Source organism: Eleutherodactylus coqui, chromosome 10, assembly GCF_035609145.1.
Source record: "Eleutherodactylus coqui strain aEleCoq1 chromosome 10, aEleCoq1.hap1, whole genome shotgun sequence".
NCBI classification, from domain to species: Eukaryota; Metazoa; Chordata; class Amphibia; order Anura; family Eleutherodactylidae; genus Eleutherodactylus; species Eleutherodactylus coqui.
Window position 1 is genome coordinate 56,636,281 of NC_089846.1, and position 27,548 is coordinate 56,663,828.

Consider the following 27,548-nt stretch of genomic DNA (forward strand, 5'->3'; position numbering starts at 1 on the left):
TGTATGTCTCCAGTATCACTCAGTCCTGCCTTGTGTCTATAGCTCACTCCTCAGATGGCCGCATTGTGTAAGTTGAATGAGCAGAAGAAGAGCGGCCGCTATGTTCAGCTGGTAGTAAAAAGCGACGCTATCTTTACGAAACCTCAAATTGTTTCCATACCTGTATCCTACAAGAAAGGCTACATCTTCATCCAGACTGAAAAGAGTATATATACTCCCAAGGAAACAGGTATCTATCTATCTATCTATCTATCTATCTATCTATCTATCTATCTATCTATCTATCTATCTATCTATCTAGTAATCTAATATCTATCTCATATCTATCTATCTATCTATCTATCTATCTATCTATCTATCTATCTATCTATCTATTTATCTATCTAGTAATCTAATATCTATCTCATATCTATCATGTATTTTTCATACCTTTATGATTTCTCTCTAGTTAAATTTCGGGTCTTTACTCTGGATCACGTCATGAGACCCACCGTGGAGCTGACCACATTCACCGTGTCTGTGAGTAGTCATAGATTTAGAACATTCATTAAAGGGGTTGTCCCGCGGCGAAATGCAATTTTTTTTTTCAACCTACCCCCGCATTCTGCCCCGTTAAAATCAATACCGTTTGTAATTTAAAAAACAAAAATCGCTTACCTCCTTCCCAGTTCGCGTGGCATCTTCTTTTCTTCTTTTAAAGATGGCCGCCGGTCCTTTCCCAATGATGCACCGCGGTTTTCTCCCATGGTGCACCATGGGCTCTGTGCGGTCCATTGCTGATTCCAGCCTCCTGATTGGCTGGAATCGGCACACATGACGGGGCAGAGCTACGCGATGACGCGTAGAAGGGGCGGAGCCAGAACGCCGCTCGTGCCCGGACCGACCAGGAGGGAGAAGACCCTTCTGCGCAAGCGCGTCTAATCGGGCGATTAGACGCTGAAATTAGACGGAGCCATGGAGACGGGGACGCCAGCAACGGAGTGGGTAAGTGAATAACTTCTGTATGGCTCATATTTATTGCACGATGTACATTACAAAGTGCATTAATATGGCCATACAGAAGTGTATAGACCCACTTGCTTTCACGGGACAACCCCTTTAATGTGGAAAAGTAAAACAATGTGAAAATTTTAACTGTATATACTGAGATATATGAGGCCATCTCTAGATTGGAGACCATTAATTACTTCTAAATATCTGGCTATTGCATATGGAAAGATTTGTCAAGTGATTAAAGGGGTTCTCCGAGTTGTAGGTTATAGGTAAAAGCCCTTCTGCATGCAGCAAAATAATAAATAGCGATATATTCACCTCTCCCCACTGTCCCACGCCTGTGCTCGATCCTCTGCGCCTGTGTTTTTTACAGCCTACAGTTCCACCCAATTTACGGGACGTCACAGCTACTGCAGCCAATAACAAAGTTCAGCGATCGATCACTGAGCTCTGTTATTGGTTGCAGCGCCTGTAACATCCAGTAAACAGACTGGGGAACCCTGTAAACGTGACATCACAGGGGAGACCCGAAGAACCGCAGGGACCCAGCAGGAGGGGGAGAGGTGACTATGTAACTATTTATTTTACTGCATACAGAAAGGCTTTTATCTATAATCTATAACTCAGACAACTCCTTTAAGCCTCTTCATACTGAGCAGATTTTAGCTTTTGGAAGGAACTGTTTCTCATTTGGGAGACCACTAGCTGGATGTATGGAGTTATATAGGCCAGGCAGTGCTCTCTGGGGAAAAAGGTATGCAAATTAGATCCACTCTAAAAGGAAAAAAACTGTCTGTCTAGCGCCACCTGTAGGTAGCTGCCCTATAAATAAATGGAAGAACCAGGGATTTTAATCAAGCCAGAAGGAAGAGACACACATCTGTAGACAGATGTTTTAGAGTTCTTACCTTGATTGGAACAGATTTGAGGAACCTTCCTGAAGAATTGGTGGGTTTTCTAAGTTTATACATTTGATAGAATCACAGGAAGAGCAGCAATGATGTGATGAGATGACTTGATGTGGTTTGGAACAACCCAAATTATTCCTAACAAAATGAGTACAACATATAATAGACACATTGAAGTATCCCTCCAGTTCCAGATAACCTCTGATATATCATAGAGACATACTGGAAGTCTTCATGATTGGGGTCCAGGCTCTGAGATTCCTATCATTTGCTAGGACAAGACTTCTGATGTACTCCATAGAGCTTTAGCTTCCGTTCACTTTCCTTAGTTTCAGTTAGGAGAACTTAAAGGGGTTGTCCCGCGAAAGCAAGTGGGTCTATACACTTCTGTATGGCCATATTAATGCACTTTGTAATGTACATTGTGCATTAATTATGAGCCATACAGAAGTTATCAAAAGTTATTCACTTACCTGTTCCGTTGCTGGCGTCCTGGTCTCCATGGTTGCCGTCTAATTTTCGCCGTCTAATGGCCAAATTAGACGCACTTGCGAAGTCCGGGTCTTCTTCTCTTCTCAATGGGGCTCCGTGTAGCTCCGTGTAGCTCCGCCCCGTCACGTGCCGATTCCAGCCAATCAGGAGGCTGGAATCAGCAATGGACCGCACAGAAGAGCTGCGGTCCACGGAGGTAGAAGATCCCGGCGGCCATCTTCAACCGGTAAGTAAGAAGTCACCGGAGCGCGGGGATTCAGGTAAGCGCTGTGCGGTGTTCTTTTTTAACCCCTGCATCGGGGTTGTCTCGCGCCGAACAGGGGGGGGGTTGAAAAAAAAACAAAAAACATTTCGGCGCGGGACAACCCCTTTAAGATGCCCTATAGACGTACATTATAGTCTATTGACCATCTTCAGTTGGGGGCCAAAGCTCTATTGTGCTCTATTAGGTTTATAGCAGCTACATCCTAGAGAAGGATGGAGTATCAGAGCACAGACCCACTGATGATGACTTGCAGTATGTTATAATGGTGAGACATTCTGGAGGTGATCTTTAGAGCAACCCTCTGGTTTTGGAATAAAATACTGTCTGAAGGCTGGAGGAGTAGGAGAGAGTATATTACTTGTAGTAGTTACTTTGTTGCATCTGGGCCCTATTTTGTCGATTCAAGATGGCTGCTGCAATTTTCTAACTACCTAATGCACACTGTGCATTGTTCTCTGATTGGCCGGCACTGATCATGTGAGCATTTCTGGTCGATCAAAGCAGGTATAGTGCATTGGTACTCTAATACTAGCAATGCACTGTGGAGACTAGATAGTCTGAAAATTGCATCAGCCATCTTGAATGATCGAAAACGGGACCTGGAACCAGTGGAACGAAGGGATGGCAGAGAAGAACATCTGCAGGTAGTACAGCCTCCTTCCCCTCCTGTTCTAGTCCCAAAACCAGTGGGTTGCTTTGCTGTCTCACTGAGTATTCCTATCTTGTGACCTCTTATTTGACTTTGGACTGGTTTTGTTTGTTGTCTGCTCTGTTGCTCAAATAAACTTTGACTTTGAGACTACTCTCATTTACTTTTGCTCAGAGAGTGACGCTGAGCCGGTTATCACCCAAATATAATCCAACTACCATGATCATTATTATCAGCCAAAGGTCTTATACGTAGTCCACCTATTGCCATATTAGAGAGTCCCAAGTAATGCTTCTAAGGCAGGACACCTCCGTATTATGGCTAGTGATAGTACATATATCTGTTCTCAAATTTAGATATGTAAGGAGGTAACATTTGGGCCTTATGTTTCTATGGGTGCAACACAGATCCATAATATGGCAATGTACATGTGGCCCAAAATTTCTAAAATACCAGTAGACATTGGTTATTGAGTCGTGTACTTCTGCCACATTGTTCAAAATTTAATTTAGCAGTAGTTTCAGAAGACCCGGTGATGCGGGTGCTGACCAGTTTGGTTATCGTTTCAGCTCTCTGGGGTTGCCAGCCAGCTTTTTAGGATTTCACAATGGCGCACAATCTATAGGGTTAGGGTGGTTTTACATGTAACAACTATTGGCTGAGTAGTCACTGGAAATAGTAACTAAAGCATAAGATTGACTATTGTTTGTGTGCTCACAGAGTGATTGTTGTTCACTTGTTGGTCAATTCTGCAATTGCTGCACAAATTGTTGGGAACATTTACAAAGGGCAAAATATCGTTTGTCACTTTTATGTATTACTATTACTTTGGCTACAACGATGGCATGAGGCAGTTCAGTGGTCTGCCTGGTGTGGCAATGTCTGCATGGGGTGTTGGAATCGGTGACTGCACAGAGGTATACTCAGTCCATGTAAAAGCCAGATTAGCTTTATTTACTTGACTTTTCAGCAGTAGCAAGGAAATCCAGTGCAAACACATCAAGCACTGGCAGCATATATACTTGTTGCTATGAAAATAATAAACACTTGCCCATCAAGGAGATAACTCAACAGTAGTTCCTCACTAACTACTACACCGTGGCCAAACGTCACTATACGTACCACAGCTGTCCTCTCGGGGAGTAACTCTAGCTCCCTCTCAGAGCTTTACCTAGCTCTGGCTTCTGGCAGAAGCACTGCTCTGGTTTCCAGCTCCAGCTTGTGTAGTGACCCAGAGTAAGGGTCCCTCTAACACTTGCTTGTCTACCATATGTGGATTGCCTTTGTGTGTATATGTCTGTATGGATGTTGGTTTTTGTCATCTGTATGGTGTCTGTACACCCATCACCCTAACCTGCTCAGTGTGGCGTAATTGGTCAGGGTATAGGTCAGGGGCGAGGGCAGAGGGATTGGAGAGATATAGTCGGTAGAGGAGGACATGTGTGATGCAGGCTGAGGCTCTGGCATTTCTGTCTGGGCTAAACCCGGGCACATGCCTAATTAGCCATGGGATGCAACCCCTCCAGGAACCTGAAGTCAGATTCAGCTCAGGGAGAAGACGTTGGCGAGGAATGTCATATACTTCCCTGCTTAACCACTGAATTTGGGGGTACAGGAATCGCTCCACTACTCCAAGTTGGAGGACAAGTCTGGCATGAGAGTTTACCCCACCAAAGCTGCTAAGTCAGCGAGGGAAAAACGTAACAAGTAATGAAGGACTGTTCAGGTTTTCCCCTCTGTGTCAGGAATGCTCTCCCAGTAATTCCCCATCAGATAACTGAGACTGATGACGACTGTATTACAAGGGAGTAGTGTCTGTTTAATGCAAGTGTACTGGAGATTGTACCAGAAAACATGTGCCAGGGATATTGTACCTAAGACTGTTGCAGTTTATTCTTGGAAAATCAAAGTTGGAAAATGTGAAATAAAAAAACGTATTCCTCCGGTTTAAACTACACTTTGTTACGGTCTCTTTTATTTGATTTTCCGATGGTTCGTTTCTCTAAGAGGCACTGGAGTCATGTGGGCATTTCAAGGCAAGCCGTTATTACCATTTCAGGTATTTTTACCACTGTGTGCCGCTGGGCCATGCTTAAGTGCTCCAGGGAGGGACAGTAGAGCTGCCATTGACAAAACATCTTAATTCCCGCTGTCTCCCACATAGGCCAGCGCTCAGCTGCCACACTTGCAGCATGGGACTGAAAGTGTGTGGAAATTTTAGCTCCTCCAGACACATCCACATAGCTGTCCCTGTTGATTAGTAAACATTAAGTACAAATAAGGTTTGTATACAGCCCCCTGCAGGCCATTCTGTGCACATTCTTGCCACACTGGTTATAGGCCTATTTCTCTCCATTCTCCAGTATCAGCAGTGTTTATTTAATCTTGAACCCATAGAAAATGCCTCCTATTTTCCTTGCTTTCCATTTTTCCACATTTGTAACTCATCGTTTATGTTTTGAATTCTATTCCTGCCACTGATATCTCCCAGAATGCCGAGGGCATACAAGTAGCAAGTTTTCAAAAGATGGCGTCCATAATATCAGAAAAGATCCAGATTCCGGATATCTCAACGTGAGTCATCCAATTCTTTTACATATGAGGCATTTTCCAGTACATGACTTATCTTGCACTCATCTAGAGTTACTTCATGTGTGACAGTTCTTCTTCATCCACAACTTCATTGGTATTTTCATGCTCCTAAACTCACATCTTTAGGGAATCCCTTCTGGTTCAATGTTTGTACAAAATTCACATTGGTATTTTCTGGAAAGAGTAGACTCTATGCTTCTTTATCTATATATCTATAAATATCAGTAATACAATGTCTTGACTGAAGCACAAACTATAATTCACAACTGCAATATTTTTATGCTGCTGATGATTCCCTTCTTGCTCAGTGTCTGTACAGCATTTGCAGTTGCCTTTTCTGGAAAGTGGAGACTCTGCACTTCTATCTATCTGTCTATCCTATCCTAAACTATCTCATCCCAACAAAACAATGTCCAGACTGAAGCATATCTATATATATTAAATATCTGCTGGTTGAATTGTGTTATTTTCTCCCTCAGACTCGGGGTGTGGAAGATTTCTGCATATTATAACTCGGCTCCAGAATCAAACTCTTCAGCTGAATTTGAAGTAAAGAAGTATGGTGAGTTTCCCAAAGTCTACTGTAGAGTATTGCTGCCATACATGGGTCGGGCTTAGATTGGTGACACGTGAACGTGTCCCGGCTTCATCACGGGTCTCTTGAACTGAACTCTACAATGCTTAAAGTTTGGGTCAGGAAACCTGCGGTCAGACCAAACCAATCATCTCATATTATAGATGCATAAATGTGGCCAGAATAAGCTCTGGTGTCACCAGCCTTACCCTAATGATGAGATCCCTGGCAGGTGCCACCCAATGTATACTTCTCTGTGTCCACTATAGCACCCCTCCACTCATTTTAAGACTCCATAGTCAGTAGATACATCCATCGCTGACTTGTCTATGGGTCACTTGTCTCTTCGATAAATGATTTTTACATTTTTTTGCAGTTCTGCCCAATTTTGAGGTGAAGATCATTCCAGAATTTCCCTATTTTCTGCTCTTTAAAAAAGAATTAAAAATCAAAGTTGAAGCCAGGTAACGACTCCTTAATAACTCTACATAGTACATGGAAGCAAATATGAGTGCACCTTTTCATCATATCCAGATGTACCTGTTTGTCCGTTTGCAAAATTATAGAGGGGCTTTTCCATTGTAGAAATTGATGGCATATCTGATCGGTGGGGGGGTTAACTGTTGGAACCCCTACTTCCAATAAATTGAGGGACAATGGTGCGCTTGAAACCCCTTTAATGTGGAGTCCATTACCCACCCTTGTGATGTTGTAATGGCCTCTACTCTTCTTGGAAAGGTTTTAAACACAGTTTTGGAATAAGGACTCACATGTATTTAGACAGGTTAACAATTATTAGTGAGCAACCAATTTTGGTGATAATGTCTAGCTCAAAGTTTCTTACGGTAAAAGTTCATCCTCCTCTTATGGTGGCTATCAAGGCCCGATATATAAGGAGACCACAAGGGACTCATGCCTTAGGACTTGCATGATATTGGATCCTAGACAGCTCACACCATGCACCTTCCCTGCCCAGGCTATTCTGTCATCTATCCAGCAGTCTATCTACCTTGTAGTTGCAAAGTCTCCTAAATGTCCAAGAGACTATTATTTATGGTGTCTGGTTGTAATGTGTATTTGTTTAGGGGTCTGATTTAGGGCCTACACACATTTTGGGTATGCTGAAGTGACTCATATCTATTATTTCTGATTCATATGCTATATGATGAGGCATGTCCAGTGTAAATGAATGGAGCATAAAGGAAAAATTTTATGCATGCTATTTGTCATGGATGGCAGTAGAGGAGAGATAGGGAAACCCCGATTGATCCCGCCTCTATCACCAATTTGTCACTGATCGAGTATTCCAAGTGCTCTCACTGCTGTGAACACTTGTCACGGCAGAGCCTCGATCAATCACTCTAGCGGGATTGCAAGCACTGAGAAGTTAGAATACTGGTAGATTTGTACCCAGCTGTCCCACGTATGCAGAACGAAAGCTCAAATCACCCCCTGTACTGGTCTAACGTCTCCAGCTCTATGCAATACCCACACACACTTGCTGCCACCACCAGCTCTTAAAGGTAAGCTGGAACCCAGACTATGAATTACGAACACAAATTTCAGAGTTAGGTTCGTTTTAAAATAGACAATGTTCGACTAATAAATTGCAGATTTGTTCTAGAAAAAGACTAGTGCTAAATATATATATATATATATATATATATATATATATATATATATATACATATATATATATATGTTACAGTGGAGATGGGGTTTATAGATTTACACAACAAACAGTATTTAAAAAAACAAAGAAGAGATAAAGAAGGTACCAGATTTGGGATGTTCGGCCTAAGGTTCTGATTTGTGCAGTCACTGAAGCAACGGGAAACTCCTTACGCTGTTGTGTATCTTCGAATGTCTGACAACTGGGTCTCTTTGAGGCCCTAGTTTTAAAGTTTCCCCAGAATACACCTCCTCCCGCCCCCTCTGAGGTCATTCAGAGAAGGGTGGATTAAATGTATATGGACCTGTGGAAAAACCATAATTCCCCATTTCTCCATTGAGATCCTCCAATTGGGAATATATATGCCTGGCATATTTCCAGTCATGTTTTTATCTATTCAGCGATACCAAAGTGACACGTAAATTATGACCAAGTACGTGGATACACCATTTGGTTGTTCTGGGCTCCACACCTCAATGAGTTTAGATGCGTTTTATTCAGCTGGCCCATATGGTTCTAAAAATATGATCCATATCAGGCTAGGACCTTCACTCAACCAATAATAATCCTTATTAAAAGATTTTTCCCCTAATTTGAATGCTGGAGCCACAGCGTCTGTGGGAACCAGCTCCTAGGTGAATTATTTTTCCTCAGACTTTATTACCAAGTAAATGGTCACACATTTTGGTATCCCCCATGCTAATTCTAAACCAAACAGACAGATGAAGACAGGAGCAAAGAAGAAGGGAAAGTCCTCATCCACTCTTGTCCAGTGAACTGAGAAACTTGTAGCTACATTCTAACTACACACAAAATGGCTGATGGCCTACCAGTCTCTATATCACACTGCTATTTTTGGAATCTACCTGATGACCCTTCTCACAAGTTGGCAATTATGATCTATTTATCTTGCATTTTCTAGCTACACTAGTCTAGTTACTGGTTATATGATTATTGGATACACTGCTGACTTCTAGGACCCCTACTTTTCAGGTGTTTGATGAACCTATCAAGCCAGAACTGTTGGAAACAGCTGATTTGCAAATGTGTGCTCTTATGAGGGATTCTACTCAGGAGGTTGAATAATTCTAACACTGCAACAGTCATTAGAAGTGATATTTTGTGGTGAATTTGGAAAAACCACTTGTTATGTTAGTTGTGTTGAACTATTTAAATAGTTTGATTGTTCTTTTCGCAAACGGCAGTCACCGAAGAAGAATAAAATTAAAACTTACTAACTTTATTAGAAAATTTAAAATCTAAAGTGGACAGAACAGCACATATACAAAACAAATGGGAACCTATGGGAACTTTGTTAAGGCATCCCTTAGTTCCTCATTGGAAACCCGTATTCCAGAGACCAACCAATTATCACAGATACCTGAGCACTAAAACACCTATTATATCTCTGGATTGTATGTGAGATAGTGATCTCCAAGGAATGATCAGGTATAGTCTTGCGGTCCCCCCAATGAGAGGGACCCTCAGATAATATTAATTTTCAGAGAGTCAGACAGATAGTGTACTCCTTATGCTTGATGTGTACAATAATGCACCCCCTTATTTATAGTTGAAATCCCCAATTTGAGATATTTATCACAAGGAGATAGAGAGGTAGGTGCTTAGTGTTAGCTTTTACAAAGATTTTATTAATTTTATTGAGCTTTTATTAAATATTTATTAAATTCCAGAGACAGCCCCCAATAGATGAATGATACTGAAAAATCACAGGGGATAAGGCTAAATCGGGATTAATATCCCTAATGTAGGTTTGGAGAACAATAATTCATACTGTTGTTTTTGGGTACAACAGTGTCTTATTCCCAGATAATGTACAATTGTTATTTGCAATGTCCAGAGCACAAAGGGTTAATTATTCCCAGATAATGTGCAATTGTTTCTTGCAATGTCCAGAGCACAAAGGGTTAATATATCCCATGTGTCACAAATAGAGTAGGTGTCTGTAGGAATATTAAGACCACTAGTCCACACTAAAATCAACCCTCATTTTCCTCTCCTCGCATAGGTGAGATAAAAACCAAATGCGGAAGAGAAGGGTTTAATAATGTAAAAGCGGGCTATTACCAAGAGCACACATTTAATTCCCCCGAGGCTCTATGTTCTGTGTCACATCATGGCCCCAGAGTCATTTCCGAGGTTATTATGCTCCTGGGATGCAGCACACCTAGGGTTAATATTCCCCGTGTGTTTTTAAATAGCTGTGCGCTAATAGAGACTATTTTGACTGCCTATAGCGCACTGCAGATCTCCCCTAAATAAAATGGGTATGATAGTCCCTGCTGTGATATCTAGCTGGCTAGCTCGGCATCGGTGTAGTCGCCCGGCAGATGGTACCGGGCAGCCAGCTAACACTACTGCTGACTGTCTGAAATTGATTGTAATTAACTCACTAGACTAAACATCCCTATCGACGCGTTTCTGCAGTTTAGACTGCTTCATCAGGATGGAATGAGACTGGAGGAACGGGAGCGGCCGTGATAACCGGCGGTATCCCGATAGTGAGTTCTTTTTGCAAACAGTTGAAATTTTGCAACTTTTGCTACCTAATTTGCAATGGAGGGTGAATAATTTTGATTACAACAAAAATTGAGTGCAGAACAAAAAAAACTCACTAGAGCTCATCTATAATGATTTGATACACACGATCTCCTGTAGCGTTCTAATGCCCTGTATTTTGTATACCATACTTTTATCTATCTTCATGACTATCGCCTTTTGTCTCTGATTGATCCAGATATGTGTATGGAGAGTCTGTGGAGGGCATCACGTATGTACGCCTGGGGATAATAAGTCAGGATGGGGAGAAGACTATACTGCAAGGCTTGGAGCAGAATATAAAGGTGATTATGGTTCTCAGAAACTTATTTCCATATCGACAAAGTATTATCCAGTCAGAAATACATTTTTAAGTGATTTTAATAATAGGCTGTGGCAAATGGGAAACCAATGACTATTACAAAATTTCGTGCAACTTAATCATAGCTTAGACACTAAAATGGTTAAAAAAAAAAAGTAAATCCCGTACTAAACTTTGAGCATATGTTGTAAATGTTTTTAATTAACAACCATATTACTGAATTCTTAAAGGGGATGTTGGATTTTGAAAACCTGTTACCCAAATATTCTATTTGAGAATTCTGAGTTGATAGAGCTGAGGTTTCTCCTGGAACTCATGTATTGCACTGAGAAGAAAGTGGCTATAAGGAGTGTCTCTTTCCCTATAGGACGCAAAACATTCAAGAATTACACCACAGCTCATTAGTACCAACGGGACTTGTGTAATACTTTATTTCTACTGCGGGGGTGCTGCAGCGAAATTAAATACTTGCTGCCAGGTTTCTTCACAGAATGCAGCTCACTGATTGCGGTTCCAGAAGTGAGCTATATATTGTGATCAGCTTATTTTCATTGATCCTTTAGAATAAAAAGGTATTGTAGAAAGTGAACCACCCCTGTTACTCTGAAAATTAAAGCTTGTTGACCATTTCTGGACTGTCGATATCTTGTTCTTCATGTCTTCCAGCTGACAAAGGGAGAAGGCACTGTTGTGGTTAGTAAAGATGACATTGTAAAGAAGATTAGCCAACCGGAAGAAAACCTAGTGGGGTCCATCTTATACATTGCAGTCAGCGTGATGGAGAAAGCTTGTAAGTCTCAGTTACTGCATACCCAGAATTCATGCATTAATTATTATACATATATCTCTTTTTGCACCCCCCCTTCCCCGCAGTAATGGATTTTTCGCGTCTAGAAAAATATGGTTGCTTTTCTCCAAATATAGCGCCACCCTTGTCCACAGGTTAGTGTGGTCTTGCAGCTCAGCCACATTCACTTCAATGGAGCTGAACTGCAAAACTGGACACAACCCATGAAAAGGTCCAGCTGTTTTTAAAAGGAAGCAGCCATATTTTTCTACTCTGGTACAACCCCTTCAACTAAATGTCTGTGTTTGTTGTTTCTCGTCTCCTGCAGCCTGTTTTGATTTGACTGACAGGCGTAATTTTGTCCCCTATTCTCATAGCTGGAACTTTAGAAGAGAAGGAGATCACCTATGTAAAATTTGTGAAATCTCCCTATATCCTGGATTTATCCAAAACAAAACGATATTTTAACCCTGGAACGCCAGTAACGGTTGTGGTAAGAGGCTGAAGCCTATTTGTCTAATGCATTACTGTACAGTGAAGTCATCCTCTACTGGTCTACTAAGATAAAATATGACATGAAATCAAAGCATAAACCCAAACATGTAAAACTATGATATGGTTGGGATGAGTCCAGTAATATAGTATCCAAACTAAAGATAGCCATACACATTAGATTAACATTGGCCAAATGCACTGATTCTGGTGGGACCTGCCCACCCCCAAATGTGTAGGGGTGACCCAACTTTGCTCCGACAGCAAATATCCGAGGAAAGAAGGGCTGCTGGATTTCAACATGCCCAATGCTTTTGAGATAATCCACCGCCAGTAGAGTCTGGTAATGGCTTACTGCACTCTTCCCATGCAGAACAAATGAATGCTCAGTTTAACTGAGGGATTACACTAAACTCATTTGGTTTTTCAGTGATGCCCATCAAAAGTCCAGCAACACACAACAACAAACTAAGGTAGCTTCAGGTATTTTTTTTTTTAGAACTCTTTTTTATTGGCATTCAAGAAGAAGAACATACATGAACAAGTCAAAACAGTTTCACAAATTTGGTCACCTAATACACGTTTTGATTACATTGGTGACTTTTGCCCTTAAATATCCACTTAAGCTTTCCAGTGTAGTGTTTTCTGTGTATGTTGCATTACCTTGCCCATGCATATACCCTTCAATTTTTAATTTCCCCCTTTAGCCCCCCTCCCCTACCTTCTAACGACTTTAATACCATGTTAGAAACAGTAGCAAAGTATGTAATTGTAACATTAAAACTTTTAAACTAACCCGCGGAATTTGGATTAGGAGTAATAATTGTTGGCCAACAGCTATTTGAAGTACATGGCCAGCTTTACAATTCATCTAGTAGGACCTGAAGTAATAATAGACAATTAGATCACATGACTAAAGGCGCCCATACACGTTAGTTATCCGAGCACTCGTTCAGTCAACAGCACTTTGTCTGCCAATCCGATACACATTAGATAGTTGAATAGTCCTTTCTGAAATCTTCAAATTTGGTCAATTTAATATATTAGCACCTCAACAAGGTAATTGAAGCTTATGTGAAAAGAATGGGGCATTTGTAAATGGTTTTCAGATCTCTTTACCTATGTTGACAGGCAGAGGTCATTCATACAGATGGCACACCGGCTCCTGGTGTCCTGGTCAAGGTCTTCATATCCAATGTTGAGCAGAGCTCCTCTATATCTGATAACAATGGAGGAACTATCTTCCAGATCAACATAGACACCAAGCATAAGTTTGAACTTAAGGTAATGACACCTGTACAGATTATCCTTCATCCACACTGACATTTGTCCAAGGGGTATTAGACAGTGCTGTGCATATTCTAGAACCTGGGCTCTCATGCTTAGTTCCTTGTACTCTAGAAGAGACATGCCAGGTTCTAGGAGGTACATGTAATGTGCTCCAGCTGTGCTTTTACTAGGCAGTGCGGTCTATAGTTATAGCATTGATGGTACTTTGCTGGGATCTGTTTGAGGGTCATAATCTAGGAGAGACTTGGCTAAAGGGATATTTCTTAATGTATTGTGTAATATTGGTCACTACCTGATTATGCGTTTACTTAATATAGGTTACAGCAGGAGGTGATGGTGCCCATCAGGAGGAGTCGCTGCATCTTACTCCCTATAATTCAAAAGCAAATAGTTTCCTCCACCTGGAGATCCCAAACCAAATACTGAGCCCCGGAGAAAATCTAAAGGCCCAAATGATGGTTTTGACATCTGATCCTGAAAAAGTGAAGAAAGTTTATTATATGGTGAGTGGAAAATGGATCATAGCATGTAACAATAAATTCTAATCCCTAATGGCCACTTATCTCAGTCCTGTTCCTGGACAATATGAAATCCTTGACTGGCACTGCCACAGCAGTAACATTAAATGTTTGTGGACAATAGCTGTTTAAGTGGATTCATCCCTGTTAATTGTATCCAAAAGCCAGTTGGCACACAAGGATTGTTGGACCATCTTAGAGGACTTAGTGGTGACTCTGCTCACTTCAGCTTCCCTTTAGTATCAAGTTTATAAGGTCACCAGAGGTAGTATTAAAAGAATTACTATTTTCTTCATAGTCAACATCTAGGTCCTAGGACCAATCAACAATTGAGGCTGCAATTTCAGAATACTTGAGGAGTACGGTCTACTGTGCCAGATCTCAAAAGTGAATTTATGGATCAGTATTCCCAGCAAAGGTGGTAAAGTTCAGAACTTTATTGATGATCCCATATAACATGTTTTGGGACTACAGATCATCTCTTGATCTGTGGGTGAGTCCACTTTGGTAATAAAACACATATTCTGAGGTCACTAATAATTTCTTGATCAATCTTGGGAGCAAGGATTCCTATTGGAATCTAGTAAGCCATACTTCTAAAATCACCTAAAGTCATACCCTTTGCTTTATGAGTCTGCTCTTGCAAATGAGTGATAGAATAATCCTCACCAGTGCCACTTATTGGACAACACCTACCCTATGAGTCAATATCTAACCTTTTAGCAGGCCTTGCAACATGACTGGGAATATACGTCAAACCAGAATACGATGTTTCAGGGTTCTTGCCCCTCATCAGTGTACAGTAGGGTTCTAGTTGGCTAGATGAGAGACAAGCAATGTGGGTTCAGGGGGTAATGTTCCTATTTGTGGACAGCACCATAAGGCCTCAGTCAGACGGACGTTTTTTCACACGATTTGTGCATGCGCATACGTTCGGCGATTTTATAGAACCATTGCTTTGCAATGGTATCGGACACATGAGCGCTTTTTGTGCGCTCGTCCGATAAATTATAGAACAGAAATCGCAGATTGCACCTATCTGCGATCTGCGATTCCTGTTCTCTTCTCTATATGCGCTCAATGGGGCCGGCAGCAGCAGCGCCGACCCCATTGAGAACATATACTAGACAAATCATTCTCCTCTGCCACAGCTGTAACAGCTGTGGCAGAGAAGAACGATGTTTGCCCATTGAATTCAATGGAGCCGGCAATACAGCCGGCTCCATTGAAAGCAATGGGCTGCCGGCGATCGCACGATGAATTTTCGGGAAGGGCTTAAAAATATAAGCCCTTCCAGGAAATTCATCCAGAAATGTGTAAAAATAAAAAAATATATATATACTCACCTGGTCCCGGCAGACAGAGTTCAGCCGCGGCGGCCGGCAGTTCTCCTGAACTGCTCTGAGTAGTATTCAGCAGCCGGGGCTTTAAAATCCCCGCCTGCTGAATGAGCTGCCTCTGATTGGTCACAGCCTCACCAATCAGAGGCAGCTCTCACTCACACCCATTCATGAATTCATGAATGACAGCCAGCTGAGAGCTGCCCCCGATTGGTCCCTGCGCTGAGCCAATCAGAGGCAGCACTCATTAACCCATTCATGAATTCATGAATGGGTGTGAGTGAGAGCTGCCTTTGATTGGTGAGGCTGTGACCAGCCCTTCCCTGAAAAGCCTTTTAAAATAGTAAAAAAAATTTTTTAAAAAAGGTACTCACCTCCCTTCAGCTGCTGGGGCACAGCCGCATCTTCTCCTGCTGTCCCCTGCACTGTGGTGCTGAACTGCTGATCTATCAGCAGCCGGGGATTTAAAATCCCCGCCTGCTGAAAGAGTTGTATGTAATTGGCTGAGGTCAGCCAATCACAGGCAACTCTCACCTGTCTGTCATTCGGGGAGAGTTGCCTGTGATTGGCTGAGCACTAGATCAGCACCACAGTGCAGGGGACAGCAGGAGAAGACGAGGCTGTGCCCCGCAGCTAAAGGGAGGTGAGTATTTTTTTTGTTTTTTAAATCACTTTTAATTGATTTCCAGGGAAGGGCTTATATGTAAAGCCCTTGTCTGAAAAACAATTCAGGTGTGCCACAGACCATTGTCTTCAATGGAGCCGCCGGCAGCAGAAGCGGCTCCATTGAAGAGAATGCCTGCATTTTTTTTTTTTACACTAAAACCTTTCTTTTTCAGGGAAGGGCTTATATGTATAGTCCTTCCCTGAAAAGGAATGCAGGGAGCCAGCAGGTCATTGTTTTCAATGGAGCCGCCGGCAGCAGCCACGGCTTCATTGAAAACAATGCGTGCATTCCCTATGGTGCACGCATGTCCTATCTTTGCAGGCACGCACCTGCAAAGTACGGACATGTGCACACACCATAGGGAATGCAGTGTTGTAAATACAAGCGTGTTTTTGTGCTTGCGTATGCACGCACCAAAACACGCTCGTCTGAACGCACCCTTAGGATGTACACCAAACTACAGTTTCCATGTACCCATGTAGCTTTCTAGGTTTTTGACGCTCATCAGTATACAGTACAGTTCTGATTGGCTAAGTGAGAGGCCAATAATTGTGTCCAAAGGGTAATATTTTGAGTGGAGAGTGCTACAAGAGTATATGGAGGCCACAAACTTATTTTCATAGTTTTTTCCCAGCGAGCTTTGTATAATCTATAAAAGTCCCTAACCCACAATGGTGCTCTCAACAAGGAGAAACGGTACTGCCCCAGACTTTAGTCTGCTCTAAGAGTTACAAGTAGATAGGTGTATGATTCTGTGATTCCACCCTTCACATTTGGTCACATGTTCTACCTGCTTTAGAGCATGTGTTTGCATTTACCTGCTGTGACCCAATGTAGACCCCAATTCTTGCTCTTGGGATAATGGATTATTAATATTATTTCTTCCATAAAAGCCTATTCATGTCTGATCATGACTTTAAGATCTTATGATTTATTGGTTTTTGATATCTCTTTTCTTAGATTCTCAACAAAGGTCAGATCCTTGATTTGAAGTCCATTGACAGAGCAAATCTCATGGTGGTTAATGTGGTTGTTACAGCCAAAATGGTTCCTTCCTTCAGAATTGTTGCCTACTATTACTTGGGCTCTGAGATTGTGGCCAATTCCGTTTGGATAGATGTTACTGATGTCTGTGAAGGCAAGGTAATACCGACATCTTCAGGTGCTCCATCCCATGTGAAAATTATCTGTATATTTACTGAAAATGTATCTATTTTTTAGCTGCAACTTAGAACAAATGTGGCGGACAGTATACAACCGGGAGGGGCCTTCAAGCTCACAATAGAAACAGATGATAAGACGTCCGTAGCTTTATCTGCAGTAGACACGGCCGTGTACCTACTGAACTCAAAGAATAAGTTGACCCCTAACAAGGTAGGTCAATACTAAACCTAGCATCACGTTGTATTGATGTCGTTGGGTTTATGTTATAATGTGATATTCCAGCTGCTTGCTGAGTATGATCTACTGCATGTCTTACAGGTTTTTAAGGTCATGAATGCCTATGACCTGGGCTGCTCTCCTGGAAGTGGAAAGGATTATAAATCTGTTTTCATGGATGCAGGATTAGCATTTGTTTCCTCTGCGGGCTACAGTAACATGAATGGTAATTGCATGATTAAGGAGCCATAAGAATAAATGCAATATTGACATCAAATGAATAATTCAACATCGTTGTAATAATTCATACCTCCAACTTTTGAAAAACAGAAAAAAAGACAGTTCTCGCAACACGTTGCAACACTGCTGCAAATTTTTTTTCATTAGGCTATGCCTATTGTATGCTAAGCCACACACTTTGTATTCATTTGCAGTAATAGTGCCCCTCAGTGACCTCCACACAGTAATAGTGCCCCGACAAGTCCCCCTTAATAATAATATACAATGCCTCCGCTCCATTATGTTCCATTTTATGTAGTGAAATAGAAAAACAATTTATCACTTCTTTCATTTCCCCTCACCGCTCTGGTCCATGCCAATCTGATCCCCCACTTACTTCCAGATTGCATGATTACTGGTAAGTCTGGGGCCAGTCATTAGCCACAGCAATCACATGCTAGACAAATTGCTCTTCCTGGAAGTGAGTGGTGGACTTGATCGCATGAACTGGAGCAGTAGGAGGAGTGAAAGGGGTGTGTATAGGCTATTTTTTATTTTACTCCATTCTCAGTCACGGCTGTGAGAAATCCCTCCTGCCGACTGGGACGGTGGGATAGCCCCAGAAATCCAGGACTGTCCTGCTGAATTAAGGGAGGTTGATAGATATGGTAATATCTAGTCATCACTTTCTCTATCTGCTGCTATATAAAACTATCAACCAGCAGGTCTGTTGCTGTATCAAATAAGTTCCGGTCTTAGGTTAATGCAGAATTTTTTTAGTGCCTGTGTCTTAAGAAATGAAACTATATATATATATATATATATATATATACACACCACAGAAAGCACCATAATAGCAGCATACCCACACCAGAACAGCTAAGGGAATAAATGCTGTACCATAAATACAGCACAATCTAACCTGAGTACATTGATGCAGGAATCAAACTCATAACATAAGTACAGCCACAGAACCAAGCTCAGTACGTAGACACAGCACCAGAACCAAGCTAACAACATAAATAAAGCACCAGAATAAAGCCAATAGCATAAATACAGCACCAGTAACCAAGCTCAAAACACAAACACAGCATGAATTAACCCCAGCACATAGATACAATACCAGAATCAAGCTCATAACATAAACACAGGAGCAGAACTAAGCAATTGGGTTGCAGGGGCGCCGATGGGCTGACAGCGGCACCTCAGAACCATCAGAAGGGAGAAGACAGAGCCAGGAGGAGGAGGATTCATGTGGCTCCACAAGAGACTGTTGCACAGTGGAAGAAGGTCATCTGGCCGGGAAGACCAGTGTTGGGTGACCCGCTACAAGCTGCTGCCAAGGAGTAGCTAAGGCTGCCCATGAATCTAATTATAGTTTTATATGAATTTTCAGGACAACCTGGCACATGAACACATGAATAGCTGATGTTTATTTACACCTTATGTCCAAATAATCTGATTAGCATATTCATGCATAAACCAATTAACAGCAGCTTGTTAACAGTTTCCAGGTAGCACAGGTAATTTACTGAATTTTCTTTTAATACAATGCACAATATAAATCGCCACTTAGGCTGGGTTCACACAGGACAGATTTGCCGCAAAATTCCATGTGAAATTTCGCTGCGGCAAATCCGCCTGCGGTCACTAATCACGTCCACATGGGAAGGCCAATCCGTCGTAGCAAAGCCGGCAGAAGCCAGTGCTGCGGCGCGGAATCCCCAGCCGCAGCATGTTTGCTTGTTTTTTCCATTGTGGACACGCTGCTCTCTATGGGAGCGCTGGCCACAACAGAAAAGCATGCGGCTAAGTACCGTGGGTTTTGAAGTGGACACCTTGCAGTTTTTCGCTGCGGCAAGTGTGACCCCAGCCTAAGAGGTAGCAAAAATATTACAAAGATGACAATGTCAAGCAAGGAATTTTCTTGCAAAGGTTATATTTTTTTATTTTCTCATAGAACTTGGCTGTAAAGTTTCTACAAGGAAGAAAAGGTCCCTGGATTTTAATGCACTTGCAAACCAGAAAGGTAAATCTGGAAATCAGTAGTCCTGCTGTAGTTATGTGTCCTGAAATGGACAGTTTTTAACATCCTCTCTTGGCCTTTGTGGATGAGGTTTGGACTGGTCCACCAGAGTAGGGTCAGATTTTGACATGGCAATAGCGTCCAACCAGGAGTATACATGCCATAGAGGCAGATCATGTGGTTGCTATAAGAGCCCTTGTAGAGTGGGGACCCAGTACTGGTTGGCCCCATCTCCTACTCTACTGGGTGAGAACCTGTACAGAACTCCACTCTCCAGAGGGACAGCATTATTAGAAAATAAGAGGGCAAAGGATTGGCACAGCGGGCAAGAAAAGGGGGAAAGAAACATCAGCCCTTCTGTCCTGTGTGGCAAACTATACCTGAGACCCATTTTCATCTTTGCTATGGGGCCCCCCTTCTATGTACACCACCACACTAAACCACAACAGAACTAATCTGACATTGTCTTTGCTTGCACTCTGCTACATGCTATCATTGTACTCTGGTGTGTTTTCCCCATTGATGTCTATGGGGAGGGAAAAAGTACCCCATAAATACCTGTTGACGCTTGACAAATCGGTGTAGTCTCCAACGACCCCAAAACCGCAACCTTCATGATAATTGAAATTCCCACATTTTCATTCACTTATATGGCACTTTCTTTTTATTCTTAGTTGACTCCACTGCTTTGTCTTGTTTCTATCCACAGCAAACCAATTCCAAAATCAGCAGCTCAAACAATGTTGTATCACTGGAATGAAGGCACTGCCTGCTCGTATGGAAAAAAAGTGCGAAATTCGAGCTAACCGCATAAAATCCAGTGAATGCCAAAAAGCATTCCTTGAGTGCTGCCAATATGCTGAAGACCTGCGCAAAAAGATCAAACAGAATAAAAAAACGGATATTATTGGAAGAAGTAAGAAATGTTACTGGTTTATTCCAAATGGATATAACATATTTAGACTCCATGTTGTATACATTATGGTAGATGTATATGATAAGAGTATATTAAAGCAACCCTCCAGTTTCAGAACAAAATTCTGTCCCGGGACCGGAGGGGTTGGGCGGTATATTACCTGCACTTGTTTATCTCTGCTAGCCTTCCAGTCCGCTCCCCATCAGTTCCGGTCCCATTTGTTTAGCCGTCCGAGTGAACCACTGAGATTTTTCTTTTTTAATTCTTCATTTGTACAATTTTAAAGTTATAATAACCATAAAAGAAATATAAACAGTAAGAATCAGTCAAAGGGTAGTATAAGATTACACATATCAAATTGTACTTTGGCCAAAAACATTTATGACAATCAATTCAAGAAACATCCACAGGAAAAAATCTACCCCCCTCCCACCCATAGTAATAGACCATAGAGGAGAGAGACGGGCATTGTAATTTTCTATTTAACTAAAAGCATACTGAGCACTATTTTCTGATTGGTCAGGATCATGTAAGCAGTACTAGCCAATCACAGAGTAGCTATAGTACATTAATAGTCTAACACTACTTATGCACTGTGGGAGTTAGGTAATATGAACATAACATTGAACATGTCAGATGACAAAAATGGGACCTTAAAGCAGCAAATTAGACAGATAGCAGAGAAGAACAAGTGCAGATAATATACAATCCGCCCCTACAGTCCCAGAACTGCATTTTGTCCCAAAACCGGAGGGGCACTTTAACCCTGTCTTTTAATTACTAGATCCATAATATACAGTCAAGCTTTTTCTAGACCATTGCAGATATAGGCTCATGCACACCAGCATATACAGCTCTGTACAAGTTTCAAGTTGCAAGGAATAGTGTTGTCGCACCCTTAAACAGTCTTATAGGACTGATTGGTGCTGATAGTTCTGAATGGCGATGTCCTTTGGTGGCATATGGAGGTTGTACAGCTCTGTGTTACTCACTGGGGTCCCAAAGAAGCAGACCATGCAGTTGCATTGGGCCACTGGAAAAAGAAGGCCTATCTTTCTTTTGTCCCATCCGCTTTGTTACTGGGTGGTGGTAACCTGTGCAGAACTTCCCTCTCCAGAAGAACTGTGTTGTCTGCAAGCATGGAGGTGTGGAATTGGCTCAAGGGTCAACAGAGCCAAGCCTTTCTTTCCATACAGACTTCATGCACATAGCTCTATCATGTAATGGGACCTCAACTGCACGTCTAAATGTGACCAGACTGGTTTGTCTAGTTCTGGAGTTCTTATGACAAGATCCAACTCATAGTTACACTGAGATGAGTATTTGAATTGTAGACATTTATGGGATTTCTGCTATAAATGTCTGATATATGCAGGATCCCCATCTATGACCCGCACCCATTTGCAGAACTCCCATTCCACACTTTTGAAATCACCTCTTCATTCACTCTCCATCAGTGGGCATCTCACCAAAGAGACCCCTGTTCTGGAAATAGGTGTGGGTAACAGAGGTGGCAGTCCAACTGTATGAATATAAATTATAGCAACTGCATGCAATAGCTGACTTAGGTACTTCCCTCTGTGTCAGTTGCTCCCTACACCAGGTGCCCTTGCTCTTGTGTTTGGCTGCTTCTGATTATCTACAGACTCTACTTCTGTTCTTCCTGAGAACTAATATTGGCCCCTATCACCGCTGAGACCTCTGGTGTCAGACCAACTCTCCCTTTGCAGCATTGCTTCCATATATGTAGTTTTAGTACTACTCCTGGGCACACTTCAGGGGCCTATCTATGGCCAGGCTGTTCCATCATGCACCATAGCTCTTACAGGAACTGTACCCACCGCAATGAGAAGGAGATTGAATGGAGTGGTGGTCGAGAATGTGCAGTGCTGCTCCATTCATTTCAATGGTGTTAATGGAAATAGCAGAGCACAAGTGCTTGGTTATCTCTGGCAGTCCCACTGAAAATGAATGGAGCAGCACCGTGCATGCTCAACCAACACTCCAGTCTCCTCCTCACTTTGGGGGTTGCAGTGAGGCTACGGTGAGAAGGAGAGGGGACATGGGATTCCCATTCTCAGCATTGTTGAGGTTTTCGGCAGTGAGACCTTCTATCCAATGTACAGATGATAAAAGGTGAATTTGGTCCTACTCCTTTAAAGTTGTCTCTATGTGCATATTTATACTCGTAAGGTAAGGATCTGAAGTCCTGGTCTAACATGACGAACATTGTCCCAACTGGGCATATTTCCAAAAATATTTCTGTGGAATTTTCCATGCGAAATCAGCCTGTAAAATCGCAGTAGAAATCTGCTGCTATTCATTTGGCCCGGTCTGTGACATATTACTTCTGCACACGGATCCTCAAGGAAACACGTTTGAGATTCCACATGCAATTTAACCATTGACAGGGATTTCTGCTGCGATTTTACAGGCCGATTACTCACAGAAAATTCCATAGAAGAATCCACCATGTGAACGTACCCTAACGATCACCATGTAATTGTCCTTCTCCCTACAGCACAAAAGGAGGAAGAGGAGGACGAATTCACAGATGAAAGTGAGGTGCAGATCCGTTCATCTTTTCCAGAAAGCTGGTTATGGAGAACTGTCACCGTCAACAAAAAATACACGTATGCTGTTTATTCATTGATTTTTTTCATTCTTCATCCTGGATAATTTAGTCCTAATGACCAATAAAAAAGTGGTCACTCTGGATAGTATTTCAGGATCAGCAGATGTGGACCTGCTGTGCCACACACTTGTTTGGCTTTGGGCCGAATCCATAGGCGACACTGGAGTAACCACCAGTCTTCACCCTTTCCTCCACCAGACAGGATGTAAGTTTCACTCCCCAGTAACATGGCTGCTCACATGCAGCAGACCAAAACGCGTTAGCTGAGCGTGTTCATGGGAGCATAATCAGACAATCTGGGAAGGGGCAAGCAGCAGAACTTCTGAAGATGGAACAAACTGAAGGTCGGCATGCACAGAATGGTTCAGCAGGGAAGAGGTCAGAGGTCAGGGCAGGCAGCAAATAGAAGCATGGTTAGTATAATGAGACAAGGCCAGGAGTGGAGACAGGAACACAGTCAGGAATAGCTGAAGTCAGAGACCAGAGAATCAGAACACACTTGGATACCATCTTCAGCAAGACCAAAAACTCCTTACGGGGAGGGTGTCTGATATAGCTAAGGGAATATTTAATACAATGTGCATTGGTCCTTTAAGAGTGCGAACATGTAAAAGCGTGCACCTTCCAAGCCACTGACAGAGCAGACTCCAAGCTGGGTGTCTAAGGAATAAAGAGAGGGGCACACGCTTGGGCCACAAGTGGGGAAACAAAAGGTAAGCTGGAGATATAAAACGAACTAGAAGATTCAGTTTGCCTTATTTATCAAGTGTCTAAAAGAAAAATTGTCTATGTTGTCCATAGCGACCAATTAAAGCGAAGCTTTCTTTATACCACAGCAGTTTCAGAAATGAAAACTGAGCTTTGATTGACAGCTATGGGCACCAAAGACATCTTATTAGACAGTTTTTATAAACGCATCTCAAGAATGTAGAAGACAAGAAAAGAACAAAAAAATGTCTCATTTAAGCATGGGCTGACCTTAGGTTGGATGGTACCGTGTGCAATACCTTTTACTAGTGAGTAGTGACCTTATTGTGTGCCATAGAGTCCCACAGAACAGTGCCCAGAAATGCAAAATTAACACTTTACATTCAAAAAACCACAGATTTGTGCACCAAGAGTGTCATCGGGGGTGCAGATTTCTAGTGCCCCGGGCATTGATGAGGTGTCTCATGGTGGAGGCCACACACCCTTATAGCCAGCCCTGCATTTAGGATACTAGCCATTTTCAGTTAGATGACTCTTAGCGCTCACACACATTGCAGCAATGTTTGTATGGACCTTATTTGGCTTTACATTAGTCACTCTATGCGCTACATCTAGGGAAGAGATTCTCCATGCCATTGTTGTATTTTCATGGACTTTGTATGGATCCATGGGAAAATAAAAACCTTGGATCCATAATACGGTTTTGTGCATAAGCCCTTATGGTCAGATTAATATCTTGTAAAACAGGTAATTCATGTTAATATCAATATACATTAAATGGCCACTTCATTAGAGCCCCCGGCCCTCCCATGATTGGCACATCCCTGTATGGAAATTACAGTGTGGAGTGCAGCATAAAACCATGTGACAAGTTTTCCAGGGGACAGTTTCAGTGTGAATCCACATTACATAGGAAAATCCAGCGATCTGAGAAACTTCTGGTTATCAGTGCTAGACTTTTTTGATGGTGTGTTTGAGGGAAAAAAACAGTAAAAGGGAATCCTGTGGACGGATAGTTCACCTTGTTGTCTAACGCCTCATGTCCACGAGTGGGTTGGATTCCACTGTGGGCTCCCGCATGCGGAATACGACCCTGGATCCCACAGCGGAATCCAACCCTACCTGCACATACCTGTGCTGTCCCGGTCTTCATTTTTTTGTACTACGGAACTCCTGTGTCAGCTGCGGACGGGTCGCAGATCGGACGGCTTCCATTGACTTCAATGGAAGCCATCCGCATGGAATCCGCACTAAAATGAAGCATGCTGCATTTGTTTTCCGGACCCAAAGATCTGCAAATAAAATCTGCATGCTTTAATTCCGCTGCAGACGCCCATGTTTACCTATGGGCTGCTTGAATTGCAGATCTTCCGCACATGTGTTTGCAAATCAGGTCCGCCTGTGGACATTGGGTCTAAGAGAAACAGAAAAGTGAAGAATCCAGGGGGCAAAAAAAGCGCAAAAATTGTATCACTTAGCAGCGGAAAAACCTCATTTGGTTAAATGAATCCAGATTTCTGTTGCACCATGCTGCTGGGAGGTCTGACTTAGGCACAAGCAGCATGAATGGATGAACCCTTCCTGTCAGCTGGTCAGAACATGTCAGCACCGCCATGTAATTTGTAGCAACTGCAAGAAGCTTCCTATCCGCAGGGGCCGATATTCCTAGTGGAATCTACACTACAATGAATTTCTGCACTTCTGAAGGCCAAATGAGGTTCAATATGCCACTAGATGGGAATCTCTAATACAGTGGTCATTCAATGGTGGTATCAATTTTGAACTTGATATATTCTTTAATAGAAGAACTCTGCCAGTTAGACAATGGATATCTAGGTTCACATTTGCATTGGAAGCTCTGTTGAAACCTCCGTCACAGACTCCACGAGAAGATTAAAACTACATGCCAAAATCATAGTAATGCATAAGTTAAAAATCATTACCTGTCATGTAATACAAGTGGAAAAAATGATAATGTGATTTATACATCTTTCTCTTCGAATAGTGAAACTCTATCTGTCCATGACTCTCTCACCACATGGGAGATACAAGGAATCGGAATGTCTGAAGGAAAAGGTAAGACAATAATATCCAGCACTCCATTTTCTCATGTCTTGTCTCTTGTCACTAAGTCTATTTGTTACAAAAAAATCCAAAAACGGAAAAGTTTCAATTTCCTGGTTACATCGCCATATGTATAAGGGCTTTTACCCACTAGCGTTATTTTTAATGCTGCGATATTGCTACTTTTTTTTCAATGGGAATTTCTAATGTCAAAATCACATCGCACAAAAATCGCAAGTTTGTGCTTTTACAATTTTTGTGCGATGCGATTTTAACATTAGAAAGTCCCATTGAAAAAAACGGAGCGATATCGCAGCATTAAAAAAAAACGCTAGTGGGCAAAAGCCCTATGAATGAAGTTTTGAATACTATAGGACCAGTCTCATACAGGCGCTTGTAAACATGTTTAACAGCGTTTTTAACGCACCCCATCATTGCAATGGGTGATGTGTTGCGCACTAAAATAGAACGTACAGTGTTCGCTTAGTGTGGCGTTAGAAACGCTGCGCTAAAATCTCATCTGAGAAGCCCCATTGAAATCAATGGAGGCTCAAACACCCATTAGAACACTGTAAAAACCCCTGTGTGAGAGCGGCCTAAGGAGCTGCGCTGATCCTCCAGGCGTTCTCATGTGCTCATAATGTCCACAGGATTCTGTGTCGCTGACCCCGTCAAAGTGAAAGTCTTCAAGCAATTCCATGTTCATCTTCGGGTTCCATATTCTGTGAAAAGGTTTGAGCAGATGGAGCTCAGGCCTGTCTTGTATAATTACTATGAAGAGGATCTGAAGGTGAGGACAGGATGGTGCTAGTGCTCATCATTGTTATAAACCATGTGGTTTCTAATGCAGAAGGTTGGTCATATGTCAAGAAAATGCTGCATATTTTGGCTGACGCGTGATATTCCGATTTTAACAATTAGTTTCGTTCATGCTAATCTCGTGGTTATTGTACAGTCCCTGGTGTCTGGTGGGTTAATTTATAATCCCTGCTGATCTGGTGGGTTATTGCATTGTTGAATAGTGCATAATTGTATAATCTCTGATAACCTAGTGGGTTGTTGTATAGTTTCTGGTGATCTAGTGAGTTACTGCATAGTTCCTGGTGATCTAGTGGGTAATTGTATACTACCTGGTAGCCGAGTGACTTGTTGTAAAGTCTCCAGTGATCTGGTGCATCATTCACTGGTGCTCTAGTGGGTTATTGTATAGTCCCTGGTGTTCTAGGCGTTAATATACAGTCTCTAGTAATTTAGTAGGTTAATATATAGTCCCTGGTAATTTGGTGGGTTATTGTACATTCCCGATGCTTTAGGGGGCTATTGTACAGTCCCTGGTGATCTGGTGGGTAATTGTATACTTCCTGGTAATCTAGTGGGTTATTGTATAGTCCATGGTGATTTGATAGGTTATTGTACATTTTATGGCGCACTACGGGGTTATTGTAGAGTCCCTAGTGAGCTAGCAGTTTAATGTATATTCCAT

The 27,548-nt window shown here is 42.1% G+C and overlaps 1 protein-coding gene across 1 annotated transcript in view; it reads left to right on the forward strand.

Annotated features, from left to right (window-relative positions):
* LOC136580461 (complement C4-B-like) overlaps nucleotides 1-27,548 on the forward strand; it is a 67,649-nt gene that overhangs the window by 3,698 nt on the left and 36,403 nt on the right. The window contains exons 3-20 of the mRNA XM_066581043.1: nucleotides 43-229; nucleotides 449-519; nucleotides 5,799-5,881; nucleotides 6,379-6,461; nucleotides 6,850-6,937; nucleotides 10,901-11,006; nucleotides 11,690-11,813; nucleotides 12,188-12,303; nucleotides 13,434-13,586; nucleotides 13,910-14,095; nucleotides 17,078-17,260; nucleotides 17,339-17,491; nucleotides 17,600-17,723; nucleotides 19,677-19,745; nucleotides 20,452-20,658; nucleotides 23,180-23,291; nucleotides 26,007-26,077; nucleotides 26,716-26,855. Of these exons, the coding sequence (XP_066437140.1) occupies nucleotides 43-229; nucleotides 449-519; nucleotides 5,799-5,881; nucleotides 6,379-6,461; nucleotides 6,850-6,937; nucleotides 10,901-11,006; nucleotides 11,690-11,813; nucleotides 12,188-12,303; nucleotides 13,434-13,586; nucleotides 13,910-14,095; nucleotides 17,078-17,260; nucleotides 17,339-17,491; nucleotides 17,600-17,723; nucleotides 19,677-19,745; nucleotides 20,452-20,658; nucleotides 23,180-23,291; nucleotides 26,007-26,077; nucleotides 26,716-26,855 (2,256 nt within the window). The remainder of the gene's footprint in view (nucleotides 1-42; nucleotides 230-448; nucleotides 520-5,798; nucleotides 5,882-6,378; nucleotides 6,462-6,849; nucleotides 6,938-10,900; nucleotides 11,007-11,689; nucleotides 11,814-12,187; nucleotides 12,304-13,433; nucleotides 13,587-13,909; nucleotides 14,096-17,077; nucleotides 17,261-17,338; nucleotides 17,492-17,599; nucleotides 17,724-19,676; nucleotides 19,746-20,451; nucleotides 20,659-23,179; nucleotides 23,292-26,006; nucleotides 26,078-26,715; nucleotides 26,856-27,548) is intronic.